Source organism: Phaenicophaeus curvirostris, chromosome 33 (assembly GCF_032191515.1).
Source record: "Phaenicophaeus curvirostris isolate KB17595 chromosome 33, BPBGC_Pcur_1.0, whole genome shotgun sequence".
In the NCBI taxonomy this organism is placed as follows: Eukaryota; Metazoa; Chordata; class Aves; order Cuculiformes; family Cuculidae; genus Phaenicophaeus; species Phaenicophaeus curvirostris.
Window position 1 is genome coordinate 1,140,225 of NC_091424.1, and position 17,910 is coordinate 1,158,134.

Here is a 17,910-nt window from a genome sequence, read left to right on the forward strand (position 1 = left end):
CCTGTGTGAATCCACTGGGGTCTGGAACTTGGAGACCCATGGTTTGATTCCATTGCACAGCCCAGAAAGAACCAAACTGGGAAGTGACTCTGCAAGTCTGACTCAGCAAGGCCCATGGACAGGCCAGGCTGTGTCTGTGTCTGGAGACCCGCACACATACAGCTCAGGTCAAACTGGAGCTGTAACTCAGTCCTGGCTTCAGTGTCTCCCTGCCCATGGACAGAGGGGTGGGTGGAGGCCCCAGGAGATGCTGGTCAGGGCCATGAAGGCCCATGGATGCTCTCTGAGCCGTGCCACTGCCCCATGGGTAGAGAGAGAGGAATGAACCACACAGAGGCTTAACTGCTAATATGGTGGGATCCCATGGAGAGGAACCAGGCTGGAGCAGGGAGAAGTGTGAGGAGGAAGGAGCAGTAGGGATGTTCTTCACTGACTGTTAACTCGCTCTTCTCCATCCTCGGTGCTCCTCCTGGAGTTGGGTTGGGCAGAAGAATTGGGAGTAATGGAGTCATCTGAGTCTGGGACAAAGTGTGAGGGTAATAGGCTTTAAAATTTTGTCACTGAGCAAAGGGTGAAAGAGGTGTCCATGAAGTAAAAGTCCCGCATCAGAGTTGGGAGGTACAGCCAGACATGGAAACGGTCAGTGTGTGGGACTGATCTGGGATGATGTCCCTGGCTCAGCTTCCCCAGGGTGTCCAGGGGACAATTGCTGGTAGTGCACAATCTATAATTGGGCCAAATGACTTGATATCAGTATATTTAAATTAGTATTAATTTTAGTTTTAGTACTGAGAAGTTCAAGGCCAGTTTGGATGAGGCTGTAAGCACCCTGATCCAGTACGCATGCAAAGGGGGTTGGAACTGGATGATCTCTAAGATCCCTTACAATCCAAACCATTTCATGGTTCTGTGTTGTGATTCTATGATTCTGCCACTACCACTGGTACTAAAACTAGCCCTGGCACCAGCATGAGAGCTAGTGTAAGTGTTACTGTTAGGAGTATTGTGAAATTTTATTGTTTCTATTTAATCCATCTTTTTATTTCAACCTTCAGGACACCCTTTCCTTTCTAGATTCCCCTTCCCAATTAAGGTGGGGAAGGAACTCCTTCCCATTGATTGCTGCCAGATCACAGAGGCTGAACTGGGACACCTTATGTGCCCATCTCACACACAGGGGACTCAGAGACTCTCTGTGCTTACACAGCGGCTGCACAGCAGCAGTCACAGTGTCTCTTTTCTCCTGCTGTCACTCCCAGAGCTGCGATTGGTCACCATGCTCTGCACACATCTGAGGTGCTCCACACCATGAGGAATGGACATGGAGACCTTGGTCCAAGGAAGCACATCCCAGCGCTGCACTCAGGCAGTTTCCGGGGGACGTTGTTCTCATGGTGAGGTGACCATGAGGATCTCTCTGTCCCAGAGGCCCCCACAGAAACCCCATGGACATCAACCCTGTAACAGAGGTGCCCGTTACCTGTCCCTGCCTGTGATCACAGAACAGCCACACGGCTGAAGAGTGACCAAGCTCAGAGCACTCACACCTTCCACCAGCACAAGGGCTGGGAAGGAGATCATGGAGGTGCCAAGAGAGCAGCTCTAGACAGACCAAGCGCTGGTGCTCCCTGTTAGAGCTGCTGAGCTGGAACTCTTTTCTCCTATACTTGTGCAGGTATCCCTGGGGCTCCAAATCCTTGGAGGAAGGATCATGGACAAACAAGTAGCTGCAGGGGACTGTATTTTCTTTAAGCACACAGAGAGCATGGCTCCTCGTTTACAGTGTCTCAAGGTCACACGAGACAGAGAGATACTGACACAGGAGTGACCAGAATAATGACATTTCTATTCAGACAACATTATCATAGTGAAGAAAACCTAAAAAGCAAAGCACGTCTGCAACCAAAGGATGTTTCTGCAGTGCTTGTCACTGTGATTGACAGTCAGAAGAAGATGGGCAGATCAGTGATGCTTAAAAAATCCAGCCATGAGTTTAGACGCTGCATCCTTGAGCTGCTGGTTCCTTAAGCTGTAGATGAGGGGGTTCAATGTTGGAGGTACCACTGAGTACAGAAGTGATACCATCAGATCCAGGATTGGGAAGGAGATGGAGGGAGATTTGAGGTTAGCAAACATGGCAGTGCTGACAAACAGGGAGACCACGGCCAGGTGAGGGAGACAGGTGGAGAAGGCTTTGTGCCGTCCCTGCTCAGAGGGGATCCTCAGCACAGCCCTGAAGATCTGCACATAAGACACCACAATGAAAACAAAACAGCCAAAAGCTAAAGCGGCACTAACGCCAAGATACCCAGCTTCCCCGAGGTGGGAGTGTGAGCAGGAGAGCTTGAGGATGTGAGGGATTTCACAGAAGAACTGTTCCACAGCATTGCCCTGGCAGAGGGGCAGGGAAAATGTGTTGGCCGTGTGCAGCAGAGCATAGAGAAACCCAGCGCCCCAGGCAGCTGCTGCCATGTGGACACAAGCTCTGGTGCCCAGGAGGGTCCCGTAGTGCAGGGGTTTGCAGATGGCAACATAGCGATCATAGGACATGATGGTGAGGAGAAAATACGCTGCTGAAAAAAAGAAAAATAAAAAGAAGACTTGGGCAACACATCCTATGTAGGAGATGGCTCTGTTGTCCAAGAGGGAATTGGCCATAGATTTTGGGACAGTGATAGAGATGGATCCCAGGTCGAGGAGGGAGAGGTTGAAGAGGAAGAAGTACATGGGGGTGTGGAGGTGGTGGTCACAGGCAATGGTGGTGATGATGAGGCCGTTGCCCAGGAGGGCAGCCAGGTAGATGCCCAGGAAGAGCCAGAAGTGCAAGAGCTGCAGCTCCCGTGTGTCTGCGAATGCCAGGAGGAGGAACTGGGTGATGGAGCTGCTGTTGGACATCTGCTGCCTCTGGACACGGGACACTAACATATGAGAGAAGGACAGTGACAAGTTGGGATAACCTCTGAGACAAATCAAAGACATTTTTCATTCCCCTCCCTGCTGCTCACATCTTGTCCCCTTTTTTCAGCCCTTCCTCCAGCTCCATGCCTAGAGCTTGTCTTGGTGCTGGCTCAATGTCACAGGAGGAGCAGGGCCTCTGCCCACTCACTGCGAGGAGTCAGCCCTGCTCTGCAGCAGGGGGTTATGGAGACAGTGGGGACAGGGGACACTGCTGGGGTTCAGCTTTGTCCTGGGGAACTGCTCCTGGTGCAGAAGGGCCTGTCAGCATCTGCACTGCCAGGATGAGGAGCTGAGAGGGCAGAAGTCAGGTTGAGAAGCCTGGGTTTTTACAGATCCTTCTCCCACCCTGGGCAGTGCCTTGGCTGACAGAAAACTTCAGAATCTGTGCTGCACTCAGGGAGAACAGAGGGAGTCCCGGGAGGAGAGGGCGTTGCCTGTTGCTCAGTGCAGAGAGAGGGGAGCAGCTCTGTCCTTCGCTCTAGTTCCCAGCTACCCTGTCTATGAACTTCTCAGAGACAGAGTAATCACACTTTCATATTCACCTTAAAAGCTACCAAGATGTGCAGAGAGCAGACAAACCTTTTGCCAAGCACTGACCATGTAACCCTTTCTCAAGGTCTCAGCATTCCACTTTCAGCCCAGTACACACACATCTCATTTCACAAACACAACACTCCCCTGGCAGGAGCATCTGTGTGCTTTTCCACAGACATTTAGGTAACACAAAGCTGCAATAGGACAGGTTTACACTCTGGAGGGCTTCTCAGTGCTTGGGAGGACACTTCAAGGAAAGTCAAGCATCCTAATGATGATATCTCAGTACAGAAGAGTCTATTAGTTCCTCAGGAATGCACTGCCCACAGCCCCACAGAGGATCAGTGCCTGACTCTGCAACTCCCATCCCCAGAGAGCCTGGCAGAGAGAATAAGAAAACAACAGCAAGAACAGAGACAGGTAGAGAAACAGGGAGAAACAGAGTGAAGGTCTGGCTGTGAGAGGCCAGGACAGAGTTAGCCGGGCACACAGACAGCGTTCCCCTTCCCCAGCTGTGCTCGTCCCCTCCCAGTCACCAACCTAGCTGGGCAGTTGTTCTCAGCCCCTGGGCTCTGGAGAGGGCACTGGAGCTGTGACTGCAGAGGAGGGGTCTCAGCCTTGGAGCCCAGAGCCCTGAAGGCAGAGGCTTTGCTGGGTGGGAGAGGAGGCAAGGGGGCTTGCTCAGAGGAAGGGGCTGCACTGCAGGGGATCACACAGTGCTTTCTGCATTTTCACTTGCACAACGCCTCAATTTTATGATTCCTCTCATCGTCTGATCCTATCCCTTCTGCTGGGGATTTCCTCATAGGAGGTGTTTCCCTGTCCCACATCTTCTCCCTGTCAATGCTCACAGACCAGATCTGACCCTCTCTTCACACCACTGGCCCTACACAAACTGGCCTGTTTCCCATGTGAAGCTCTGCACAGGGTCTTGTTTATAAGCAGAAAAGGACAGGACAGACTGAGCCTGATGGGTGCAGCAGAGGTGATGCTTGTGCTCTCCATGAGAGAGGAGCAGCTGGAGACAATTAAGGAGGCTCCTTTCAAACCTACTGATTACTCAAGGACACAGCTCAGGAGTCTCAGTGAGTTGTTCCAGTGTGAGAGTCCTTTGTCCATTTATCCCCTGAAATACCTCAAGTGCAAGTAACAGAAAACACAGACCCAGCAAAGTTTTTTATCTTTAACGTAATCCCTGTCCTGATCTTCCCCTTGAATTGTCCTCTTAGAAATATCATGGAGTGATGTGGAGCAGCACTGACCCTGTATTTAATTTACGTTGGAGAAACTGCAAGAGCCCTCCTGACAGATCCCTCAGGCTGTGGCTGTGCCAGCTATAGGAGATCCCTCCAGGAACCGCACCTGCATTGTCCTGCACCCAGAGACTCACCTTCAGAAGGGCTGTGAAGATTTGTCTCCAAATGAAGCCTCCTTTTTCCTCCCAGGATGTATTTCTCCTCTCTCTGCTCCCTCCTCTTCCCTCCCTGCCTGCAGGCAGTGCCCTCTGCCCTGTTGGGCTCTGCAGAGGAGCTGCTCCTGGCCAGACCTGGCTCTTTTATGAACTCCTGTCTCATTATGAGCTCCCTCCCTGCCAGGAGCCCAGCCCAGCTCAGCAGCAGAGGAGCAGCCCAAGGCAGCGCTTTCTCTGACCCCACTGGGCTCCCTCGTGGTGTCTCTGGGGCTCCAGGGGAACCTGCTGAGAAACAGGTTGATGCCATTCCTGAAGTTACCTTCCTCATCTAGGAGAGACACTTCTGTCCTGCAGTATCCTTACTCCTGTTAGAAAAACAGCTGAACAGGAGAATCACAATCTATTATTTCTCTCATCATTAGACAGGACAGCAGGAAGGTGACAGGGAATGATCTGATTTCTCCAAGCTGGAGAATGTTTTCCGCTGACTGGATTTAGCTAATTCATCCTAGCTTTTTAGACCTGGGTCTAGAAAGACACTCAACTCTCTTCTGTCCTTGATATGTCTCTGTTGCAAGCAAAGTCTTCCAGCTGATGGGGTCTTGAACTCGTTTCCTCATGGCAGGGATGAGCTTGCCTGGTGCCACAGGTGGAGGCCTTCAGCCCCAAATGGGCAGCAATGCCCTCAGCCAGGGGCACAGGCAGGAGGAGATGGAGCCATTCCTGTGGGAGACAGAGCTGGGTCACAGAGCTCAGGACAGATGGTCTTCAAGGACAGAATCCTCCATGATTCAGTCTGAACATGAAAGGCCATTGAAGGGCCCCATGATGAGTGTTGGCCTCTTCAGGAACAGTTAAAGAAGAAACAAAGACCCTGTGTGGGTCCTACTGGGTATCGGAAGTAAACAGGTGCAGACAGATGTGAGACTCCCTGTGTTCTCCTTGTCTCTGTCTTCTCCATCGAGGTCTCTCAGGCCTCTGTGACTCAGGGCAGGACTCTGGAGGAGATGGGCAAGCCAGGAGTGAGGATCAAGTCAGGGATCCCTTGAGCAAACAAAATCCTTCCCAATCTATCGGACAGGAGGGGCAGCATCCCAGGGAGCTGAGTGAGCAGGGTGATGTCCCAGTGAGGCCACTCCCCATCATCTTCACAAGGTCATGGAGACTAAGGAAACACCCTGACCACTGGCACCACTCCCACATTGCCGTCCTTTTCAGAAATGTCCAATGGATGAGCAGGGGAGCTAAAGGCTGTTCCCCAGACGTTTTCCTCTTTGATTCTATTTCTAGATGTCTGAAAGAGAAGGTGACTGGATTTCCCTTGGGCAGATTGTGTCTCATCATCCTTCTTTTACCAGACTGCTCTATGACCTGAATTATTTTTGACCCAACCCTTCTATGACCCAACAGTTCTGCGGCCTAACTCTACTAAGAACTTTCTATGACCCAGTTGTTCCTTTTCCTGACTAAATTCTCATGCTTCTATGACTCAACTCTTCCATGACCCAAATCTTTTATGGCCTGAGACTTCTGTGACACAGCATCTCTATGAACATTTTATGACTGAATTCTTCTATTACATCTCTATCATCTGACTCATCTATAAACTGACCCTCCTTTGACCCCTCTCTTGTATGACCTGACCCTTTTGTGACTTGAGCCTTCTATGACCTTCAATGACTTGAGTATTCTCTTTTCTTCTATGACATGACTTTTTATGACCCATGTCTTTTATTACTCCTCTGTGACGCAAATCATCTATGCCCTGATGCTTCTATGACTCAACTCTTCTAAAACCTGACCCTTCTATCACCCAACTGTTCTAGGAACCAAATCTACTATTAACTGACACTTCTGTGATCCGACTCCATTATGACCTGACTCTTCTATGAGCCACCAGCGGTGTTTTTATGATTTATATGACCCAACACTTCCATGACCCTTCTATGACCTAGTGCTTCTATGACCTAACAATTCAATGACACAGCCCTTGTACAACCCTACTCTTCTATGAGCCTTCTATGAACCATCTCTTCTATGAACCAGCTCTTCTAACACCCCACTCTTCTAGGACTCCTCCATAAACTGGCTCATCTAGAGTCTGAGCCTTCTATGAGTCAAGCCTTCTGTGACCCAATTCTTCTATGATCCCCCTGTGGCTTTCTATGACCTGAATAATCTATGACCCAACTATTTTATGACTTGACACTTCTATGACCTGACTCTTCAATGACCTTTCTATGACCAAACTCTTCAATTACTCAAATAAACTCTCCCGTTTCTTTGACTTGACTCTTCTGTTATGTGAAAAATCTGTGACTCGAGACTTCTATAAACCTTTTGCAACTGAAAAGTTCTGTTATTCCTCCATGACTTGACTCATCTATAAATCAACTCTTCTGTGACCCACGTCTTATATGACCAGGCCCTTCCATGACACAAGCCTTCTATGACACAACACTTCATACGATGACCTGACTGTTGTCTGACTGCTCTATGATCCTACTTTCCATGACCTGACTATGAACTTTCTGTGATCAGATTCTTCCATTATCTGACTGTTCTACAACTATTCTATGACACACTCCTTCTATGGACCAACTCTTTTGTGATCCTTCTATGAATAAACCCTTCTAAAACCAAAATAATCTCACACTTCTATGACTCGACTCTAGCATAGCCTGAATATTCCATGACTCTTTTATGACCTGAATAGTCTATAACCCACTTCTGCTTTGAGAATTCTATAACCTAAAACTTCTATAAACCTTCAATGACTGCACTTCTCTGTTACTCCTCTATGACTCAACTCTTCTATTACTTATTCTTGTCATACCCATTTTCTCTAACTCTTCTAAGAACCAACCCTTTCATGACCTACCCATCTATGACCCAACTCTTCTGTTACTGCATGGAGCTGTGTGTGAGAACCTTGGCATCTCCCATAATTCTACAGGTCTGTGTTTGGAATTACATGGAATAACTGCTGCAGATTTCATTTGGCCATGAGGATGACACCAGCATGAATGTTCATGACACCAGAATCATTGTAGTCAGAGCCAGATCTTCCTGCCCAGGGCCTGGAAGTCAGGGCTTGGTCTTTCTGCTTCATCCAGCAAACTCAGGCTTTTCTCAGCACCACAGCTGACTCTGTCGAGTCCCTAGGGACAATTTGTTAGTAACAATCCTCACTGAGACCAATTAATACTTCAAGTTACTCTGAGTTCTGTTTTTAACTTCTTGAGAGCTTTTTTTCAATCTCCTCTCTGTAGCTGAGAGTCAAAAAATCATCAGCAAATGCACCCTGGGTCTCATTAAAATACAGAGAGCCTTAACGAGCTATTTATCTTCCTGGAGATTTCTTCAGGTCTTCAAGACTTGCAAAGCTCCTTGGTGTCATTCCTTAGTGTGGTTAAAGAGAAAGATTTCAAAGTGCTACTAAGAAAAATCTGTTTTAGTTGAAGTTTATACTTCCATACTTATCAGGTTTGAGTTGGAAGGGACTTTAAAGCCCATCCAGTTCCAGCCCCTCTGCCATGGGCAGGGACACCTCCCACCGGACCAGGCTGCTCAAGTTCCCATTCAAGCTGGCCTTGAACACATCCAGGGAGGGGACATCCACAGCTTCCCTGGGAAACCTGGGCCACAGCCTCACCACCTTCTTTCTGAGCGATTTATAAATCCTCCCCCTTCCAATTTGAATCTATTCCCCCTCATCCTGTTCCTCCATGACCTTTTAAAAAGTCCCTCTCCAGCATTATTGGTTGCTCTCTTTGTGTACAGGACGGCTGTTATAAGGTCTCCCCAAAGCCTTTTATTCTCCAGGCTTTGGAAGTTCCAGGAGAAGATCAATATTTCTTTGGAAAATCTCTTTTGAAAGGCTTTGGGATTGTTGGAGGTCTCTTGTGAGTGAGGACAAGCAAGCGTCCTGGTGCCAATCTACCACCACCCATCACCTTGATTGATAAAAATCTTCTTTCTTCTTCTATCAAAGTTTTTATCACTGAGTATGTCATCAATGTGAAGGGATCTCCCTCTGCTCAGCCGCGGTCAGCTCTCCTGGCTGTGTCCCCCTGAAAACTTCTTGCCCACCCCCCATCACTCACTGGAAGGAGCAGAGGAAGCAACTCTTGATGCTATGCAAAGGAGACAATGGCTGCCCTCCATTTTCTGGCACCAGGATGATGCCACAGGACCCAGCTAGTTGTACAATTGAAAAGCAAAGTAGAGAAATTGGAGAGGACCTTGAGGAGGTATGCCAGGATGGAGTTAGAGGCCCATAGCATGAGGTGTGACCTCCCTGCCCCCAGTGGGAGGGGAGGGCTGGGGAGAGCCCAGAACTAGAGAATGGGGGGAAGTCACCCTTTTGGGTCCCAAAGCCACGTTTTTGGGGTATAAACCCTCATTTTTTTCCTGAGCCTCCCTTTTTGAGCTTCAAAAACTCATTTTAAGGCCAAAAGCACCTTTTCTTATGTCCAAAGTCTGAATTTTTTATTTCCACAGCCTCAATTTCAGAGACAAAATCCTCTAAAAGGGTTCAAATCTCTTTTGCAGCCCTCAAAGCCTCCTTTTCAGGGAACAAAGCCTAATTTTACTATCAAGTCCATGATTGTGAAGGCTCAAATCATCATTTTGAGCCTCTCCACTCCCATTTTTAGGGCACAGAACCTTAGTGTTTCTTACCACAGTATCACTTTAGGGAATAAAGCCTGATGTCAGGGCTCAAAGCCTCAGTTCCAGTTTCAAAGCACCATTTGTAGGACCCAAACCCTTCTTTTGAGGCTCCAGACTCTCATGGAAAGGATCCAATCCCCTCTTTTACAGATGAACCCTCAAATGGAGCATCCAAAGACCTGCATTCAGGACCAGAGCTTCATTTCTTGGGGCCACAGAGGTGGCCTTTGCTTGCACTGTCAAAAGACTCATATGTAGCCCGAGGCCCGAGTTTTAGAGGCCAAACCCTTATTTATAGGTTCGAAAAGCTCATTTTTATCTTCCAAAGCCTCTTTCAAGGAACACAGCCTCATATTTAGAATTATTCACAATTTTGATTGCCCAAATCCTCATTCAGTGCTTCTTAAGGTGTTGCTGCCCAGGCAGTGGGGGTGTGACACCGGCAGAAGGTGTGAGGGGCAGAGCCCAGCCCTGCAGGTGCAGGACAGGAGGCCAGTGGGTGCCCTTGGTGGCAGGGACAGATTGCGAAGGTGCCCAGGGCACTTGGCACTCCCATTGCCAGCTCCAGCACGGGCCATTCTGCACAACTGATGGGTGAGCTTTGCTCCCTGGTGACCAGCGATAGGAAATGAAAATGGGTGGAGGAGAAGTTCTCATTGGATATTAGGAAATGGTTCTTCACTGAGAGGGCGGTTGGTCACTGGAAAAGGCTCCCCAGGGAAGTGGTTATGGCACCAAGCCTGTCAGAGTTCAAGGAATGTCTGGATGATGCTCTTGGTCATAAGGTTTGCTTTAAGTAGTCTAGTGGATGGGACATGATGATCCTTATAGATCCCTTCCCACTCAAGATATTCTATGACTCTATTTTCAAGGGAAAGACTAATCCAAGAATGGAGTTTTTCTCTGTAATTTTTTTTATTTATTGGGTAACTGGGGAGACTATGGGATCCAAGGTCAATTTCTGGATAGACTGAAAATCTAAGACCTGCTCTGGGAGGGATCCAAACACTTTGCGTGTCATAAGGATATGCATTTTTTACTGACATAGACAACCTGACAGAGAGAGACACATGACGGGGCTGGGGAGGTGAAGAGCAAGGTTCTCCATGTAGTGGTGGACCTCAAGGTCCACCTTGAGGCTTTCCCTACATGTCCACACCTCCTTAGGAGACACCCTGCATCAACATCACTTGGAGAATTCTATTGGCACTTCTTCAAAGTGCTCTCCCTGTACCGCCCCCTTTACCTAAACTCTTGGAACTCCCCAAATAAAGTGTATGAATGTTCAGGACTGGATGGAAATGATGGAAGTGACATGGCTCCCTCAGTCTTCTCTGACAGCTGCAGTCCCAGGCAAACCTCTCAGACACACCGGGGCCTCTAGAGGTTTGCACTGGGTGCTGATGGTCAGAGCATGGTGCTTGGTCTGAAAACATGAGAACTGCTCTCAGTACCTTAAGTGATATCTCAAACTGCTCTGTTTCATCAGCTGAAATGATTCCAAACTTCCAACAAAATGTCCATGGAATTTCTATGCTGTCAAAATATGAATTCTGAGAATGTGTGTGATTTGTAGGAGAAGCAGCATTCCCCTTCCCCTGTGCTTTCATTGCCATCTCTCTGTCTGGTACACTGTGCATTTCATCTCCCTCACCTTCCAGGGGTTTCCACCTGCAGTTCTCCCAATTCTCTTTCTTCCTCATCTTTAAGGTATTTTTGATGATTTCCTTTTCCAGAACCTCTCTGATTGCTCTGGCACTTACATCATGTAAGGGTGATGCAGCAGACAGGAACACTTGCACTGAGCCTCTCCAGGGGAGCTGAGATCAATCTCCCTGGGCCAGTGGGGTTTGTTCCTGGGGTCACACACAGAAATGTCAGGGTTCTGTCAGGAGTCCATGTCTGAGCTGGCCTTGTGGACTCCTTATGCATCCAGGGATGTTCAGAGGCAGAGTCAGGTCCCTGTACAGGGGGAGATAAACGTCATAGTCTCTCTCTGACCTTCTGTTGCCATGTCCAGAGATTGGGAGGTGTCTCAGCCCTGCAGTGTGTTGCCCTGCTCTTCACTTATCTGAGATGCCCACAGCATGAGGAATGGGCACAGGGGCCTTGGTTGAAGGAAGCACATCCCAGAGGTGCATTCAGGCACTTACTCTTGGGATGTCGCTCTCAACTCAAAGTGACCTTGAGACACTTTCTGTCCCACAGGATTTCATGGAAACTCAAGGAAGAGCTGTTTGTGTTTGCTGGGGATCATCTCACCTCGTGTACATGGCGTACGGGCTCACATCTTATCTTTAGAGTAAGAACATGGACTCTGACCTCCACATTCTGTTTCCTTCCAGGGAGGGACAAATAACCTCTTCAAGCTGGGGTGGGAGGGCAGTGAGGGGGGTGGTGGTTTTGAGGGGCGACTCCAGGATGATTGCCCTGAGGCAGGTTCTGTGGAGGCTCCAGTGTACATAGGCACAGACCAGATCCTGCTCTGCTGATCTTAAAGATCTCTCAAAAGAAACCTGGTTGTGAAAGGAAACTGAATCCTTCCCAAACCCATCACACCCCACAGTTTATCTTTACTGGTGTTTTCACCTGTGGCTCGTGTTCTTGGCATGTCCTTGAGGGAGACCTTGAAAGAAGAACTGAGACTTAGGTCCTGCCCTGAGGAGATCCCGTTGCTTTATGGAAAGGCAGTTCTGAGGCAGCTCTGTCCCTCAAGTGCCCACTGCCTGTCCCTGCCTGCGGGCACAGCACTGACACGCAGCACGGCTGTGACCAAGCTCAGAGCCCTCAGACCTTACAGCAAGGCAAGGGATGAGGAGGAGAGTGGGGAAGTGGAGAGAGAACAGCCCTGGGAGATGAAGTGCTGGTGCCTGGCAGTGCTGCCGTGCTGGGACTCTTTTCCTCTCCACCCATGCCCACAGGAACTCTCCCTGCAGTTCCAAAAAGGCCTTGGATGAAGGGTCTTCCCAAAAAATAAATGTACTACAGGTCCCTTTATTTTTTTCAAACATACAGGGAGCACATGTCCTCTTTTACACAGACACTAATTCAGAAAAGACAAGCAGACAATGAATTAGAGAGAGAATGAGAACATTATTATAACTAAAAAATACCACCAAAACAGGAAAATACAGAATGTAGGGTGGGTCTGCAGTGAGTTATATTAGATCTGCTATGCAGAAGCCCAACATTTTTTTGCTTGATGGAACTATGCAGTTCTCAGTTTCCACACAGCATCCCTGAGCTGCTGGTTCCTCAGGCTGTAGATGAGGGGGTTCAATGCTGGAGGCACCACTGAGTACAGAATTGACAACACAATGTCCAGGGGTGGAGAAGAGATGGAGGAGGGCTTCATGTAGGCAAACACTGCAGTGCTAATAAACAGGGAGACCACGGCCAGGTGAGGGAGGCACGTGGAAAAGGCTTTGTGCTGTCCCTGCTCAGCGGGGATCCTAAGCACAGCCCTAAAGATCTGCACATAGGACACCACAATGAAAACAAAACACCCAAAACATAAACATCCACCAAACACAAGAAGCCGAGCTTCCCTGAGGTAGGAGTGTGAGCAGGAGAGCTTGAAGATGTGTGGAATTTCACAGAAGAACTATTCCATAGCATTGCCCTGGCAGAGGGGCAGGGAAAATGTATTGGCCGTGTGCAGCAGAGCAGTGAGAAACGCAGCACCCCAGGCAGCTGCTGCCATGTGGACAGAAGCTCTGGTGCCCAGGAGGGTCCCGTAGTGCAGGGGTTTGCAGATGGCCACGTAGCGGTCATAGGACATGAACATAAGAATTAAATACTCTGCTCCAAGGAAGAAGAATAGAAAGAAGACCTGGAAAACACATCCTGAGTAAGAGATGATGTGGACATTCCAAAGCAAATTGAATGTGGCTTTTGGGACAGTGGTGGAGATGGAGCCCAGGTCGAGGAGGGAGAGGTTGAAGAGGAAGAAGTACATGGGGGTGTGGAGGTTGTGGTCACAGGTGATGATGGTAATGATGAGGCCGTTGCCCAGGAGGGCAGCCAGGTAGATGCCCAGGAAGAGCCAGAAGTACAAGAGCTGCAGCTTCCGTGTGTCTGCGAATGCCAGGAGGAGGAACTGGGTGGTGGAGCTGCTGTTGGACATCTGCTGCCTCTAGATGTGAAGCACTGAACATGAAAAAAATCAGTGAAAATTAGGTGAGATGTCTCTGAGGAACATTAAAGCCATTTCTCACCATGCCCACTCTCCAGTGCTTCTCCTTTCCCAGGAGTTCATCTGTCTTCTCCATGCCTGGAGCCCTGATTGATGCTGGCTCAATGTGCCAGAAGAGCAGGACCTCTGCCTGCTGGCTGCAATGATTCAGCCCTACTCTGCAAGGGGGTCATGGGGATGGTGTGAGCAGAACTAGTATTCCAATTTTACAGTTAAAACTTCTCCTCATGCAAAAGGGCTTCTCAGCATCTGCACTCCCAGTGCCAAGAAATTAGTCTTCAATATTTTTGAGAGGGTGATATCAGAAATGCTCAGACTTTCTCTTGCACTCAAGAACAACAAAGCAGTCCCTGCAAGGTGAGAGCATTGCCTGTGTCTCAGTGCAGAAGGAGAGAAGCTTCAAGTCCCTTGCTCTTGTTTTCAGCTGCCCTGGGCTTGTGCCTTTCTGAGATGGAGGGGGATCAAAGTCCCATGTTACCCTGAAAAGCTGCAAGGCCCTGCCGAGAGCGAAAGGATCTGTCTCACAACACTCAATGTCTCACCCTTTCCTAAGTTCTCAGAACCCATTTTCACCCCAGGACACACACGGCTCATTTAACAAACCCAGGAGAATTACCTTGGCTGGAGAACTTCCTTGCTTCTCCATGGGGTTTCCAGGTCATGCCAAGATGTGACAGGCCATGTTTACATCCTGGAGGGAAACTCACAGCTTGGAAGGACACCTAAGGAGAAAGCCAAGTGTCTGCAGAATGGCATTGGATGAAGAGAGATTTAGCTCCTTTCCCAGCCCCTCTGACCGCATTGCCCACAGCCTCACAGCTCAGAGTAAAGCTGGGACATGGGTCCCCATGGACACAATGGCAGGAAAGGAGCCACCAGGGCAGTGGGTGACTCTGTACGAGAAACTTCCATCCCCAGAGAGCCAGGCAGCAAGAAGAGAAGAACAGCAAGAACAGAGTCGAGGGGAGAAACGGGGAGAAACAGAGTGAGGGTCTAGCTGAGAGAGGCCAGGGCAGAGGTAGCCAAACATGCAGACAGCGTTACTCTTCCCCAGCTGTGCTTGCCCTCTCCCAGACACCAACCTTGCCGGGCAGTTGTTCTCGGCCCCTGGGCTCTGGAGAGGGCACTGGAGCTGTGGCTGCAGAGGAGGGGGCTCAGCCTTGGAGCCCAGAGGCCTGAGGGCAGAGGCTTTGCTGGGTGGGAGAGGAAGCAAGGGGGCTTGCTCAGAGGAAGGGTCAGCACTGCAGGGAATCACATAGTACTTTGGAATTCGCCCTCCCACGATGTCTCTGTTTTATGTTCCTTGCGTTCTGCGATCCTATTCCTTCTGCCTGGAGATTTTCCTTGCAGGAAACAGACCCCATCTCGGTCTCTGGGCACTCCCTTACACAAACCTCCCTCTTTGCAGGGCACTGCCAGAGCACGGGATCCTCTTTACAGGAACAACCTGATGGGTCCAGCACAGGTGAGGCGGGTGCTGTTCATAGGCAGAGAAGTTGGTGAGGGGACTTTACCAGGGTCTTGACTGAGCTACTGTTAACTCAAGAGGTGCGGTTCAAAAATCTCAATGAGTTGTTATAAACCGAGTGCTTTATTTCTACTTCTTTTCTCTCCCCCTCCCTACTCCCCTGAAAAAGGAAACAGAAAACACAGTCTCAGGCAAGATCCTTACCTTTAGAGCAATCCTTGCTTTGACCTCCTTGAGACACCCCTTTGGAAATATTCTAGGGGTGACCCAGAGCTCTTGGAAGCAGAATGACTCTGCCTTGCTGCGATTTCCTCCTTCCACACACAGCTTCTCCCCACCCCTCCATGATCAACTGTTTGGAAGGACAGCCCTGGGCATCCACCGGTGCAGATTCACCTTTACACCCCCAAAGCCAGCAGCAAAAGGCAGAGATGGTGTTCTGTCCATCTAATGGTCCAGTGCAGAGTCCCTGATATGCAGCAAGTTCTCCTCCTCCTCTTCCTATCTAGACAAAGTGAGGGTTGTATTTATGGACAACTGTGGGATGTGTCCCCTTTAGGAGATCCCTCCAGGAACTGAAGCTGCATTGCCTTGTACTAAGAGATGCAGAGATTCCTCTCACCCCACCCTGCCTTTCCCCTCTCTCTGCTCCCTCCTCTTCCCTCGCTGCCTGCAGGCAGTGCTCTCAGCCCTGCTGGGCTTTGCAGAGGAGCTGCTCCTGGACAGACCTGGCTCTTTGTAGCGCTGCCCACTTGCCACCAGCTCCCTCCCTGCCACCTCTCGGCTCCCTTGAGGTGTTCCTGGGACTCCAGGGGAACCTGCTGAGAAAGAGGCTGAACCCATCCCTGATGTTCCCTCCCTCATCTGTCAGAGACGCTTCTTTCCTGCAATGTTACTGCATGACTTGGGCAGGAGAATCACTGGGGAGGGCAAGGGGGTTGTGCCACCAGGAAGGTGACAGGGAATGACCTCATTTCCCCAAGCTGTCAGAATGGAAAGAGAAAGGGATGTAAGGAAAAGGGTTGCAAGTCCCATGTGGTCACTACCAGAAATGGTGGGGCTGGGGGGATGAGGATCAAGACTGTCCATGCAGGGTCAGACCTCAAGGGGTACTTCTCCATGGTGCCAAGACCTCCTGAGGTGACACTCAGCATTAATGCCCATTGGAGGACGCTTCTGTCATTTGTTCTCTGAGCTGAAAAATAATGAAATACAAATATTAAACACAACATATATATATATATATTTAGGTGCACTTTGAAATCTTCCTCTTTAACCACACTGGGAAATAACTCCAGGGCGATGTACAACGCTTGAAGACCTGAAGAAAATGCCAGGAAGAGAAAGAGCTTGTTAAGGCTTTCTGTACTTTAATGAGACCCAGGGTGGATTTGCTGATGAGTCCTTGAACCTCAGCTGCTGAGAGGAGATTGAGCCAAGCTCTCAAGAAGTCAAGAACACAACTCAGAGTACCTTGAAGTATTAATTGGTCTCTATGAGGATTGTTACTAACACAGCATTCCCCAGGGACTCCTTAGTGCTGATAATTGGAGGCCATGGTTGCAGGAGGGCAAAGGCGCTGTGCCGGCAGCTGTGATGCTGAGAAAAGCTTGGGATTGCTTGGTGAAGCAGAATGTCCAAGCCCTGACCCCTGGGCCCTGGTCAGGCAGATCTGGCTTTAGCTACAATGTCACTGGTGCCATGGACATTCTCACATTGCTGAATCAAATTGGAAGCAGTTATTCCATGTAATTCCAAACACAGGCCTGTAGTGTCACGGGAGATGCCAAGGTTCTCACACAGCTCCATGCAGGTGCAGAAGAGTTGAATCCTAGAAGGCAAGGGTCATAAAAGTGTTGGTCCTAGAAGGCTCACAGGAATCTTGGGTGTAGGAAGAATCAGGTTTTAGAAGAGTCAGTTCATAGAGTTCAGTCACAGAAGGTTCATAGAGGTGTTGGGTCATAGTCGTCTCATAGCAGAGTTGGGTAGTAGAATTCTCGGGCCACAGAAAATTTGGATCATAAAAGTGTCATGGAATATTTGAGTCATGGAAGACTCAAGTCATAGAAGTGTGAGTTCATTTGGTTTTTAGTAGTGTTTGGTCATAGAAGGGTCGGTTCAGAGAATATGAGTCGTAGAAGGTAACAGACATGTTGGGTCATGTGAGAGTTGTGTTGTGGAAGGGTTTGATCATAATATATATGGGTAACAATGATGTTTGGTCGCAGAAGAGTCATTGAGAAGTCAGGTCATAGAAAGTCATAGAGGGTTAGATAAGAGTTCTGAGCACTTCATCACCTCATCTTTTAAATAACTCCAGGGACCACAACTCCACCGCCTCCCTGGGCAGCCTCTGCTGCTGCCTGAGAATCCTTGCTGCGAAGAAATTTTTCCTGATGTCCATCCTAAACCTCCCCTGGTGACACTTGAGGCCATTTCCTCTCATCCTATCACCTGTCACTTGGGAGAAGAGACCAACATCCACCCTGCTACAATCTCCTTTCGGGCAGTTGTAGGTAGTGATAAGGTCTCCTTCAACCTCCTTTTCTCCAGGCTAAACAACCCCGCTTCTCACAGCTGCCTTTCATAATGTTTGGTTCATAGAAGACTCGTGTTTTAGATGTGTTGGGTCATAGAAGACTGAGGTCACAGAAGATTCGGGCCATAGAG

The 17,910-nt window shown here is 49.1% G+C and overlaps 1 protein-coding gene and 1 pseudogene across 1 annotated transcript; both read right to left on the reverse strand.

Moving 5' to 3' along the window:
* Positions 1 to 1,962: 1,962 nt before the first annotated feature.
* On the reverse strand, positions 1,963 to 2,895 carry LOC138732509 (olfactory receptor 14A16-like). Its single transcript, XM_069879111.1, has one exon. It carries the CDS (start codon positions 2,893 to 2,895, stop codon positions 1,963 to 1,965), a length of 933 nt encoding a protein of 310 aa, XP_069735212.1.
* Positions 2,896 to 12,785: 9,890 nt separating this feature from the next.
* LOC138732510 (olfactory receptor 14A16-like) lies at positions 12,786 to 13,848 on the reverse strand (annotated as a pseudogene).
* Between the last annotated feature and the right edge of the window lie 4,062 nt (positions 13,849 to 17,910).

Bases quoted from the DNA above. Each gene is read 5' to 3' on its own strand.
- LOC138732509 (XM_069879111.1), bottom strand. From the start codon at position 2,895: ATGTCCAACAGCAGCTCCATCACCCAGTTCCTCCTCCTGGCATTCGCA.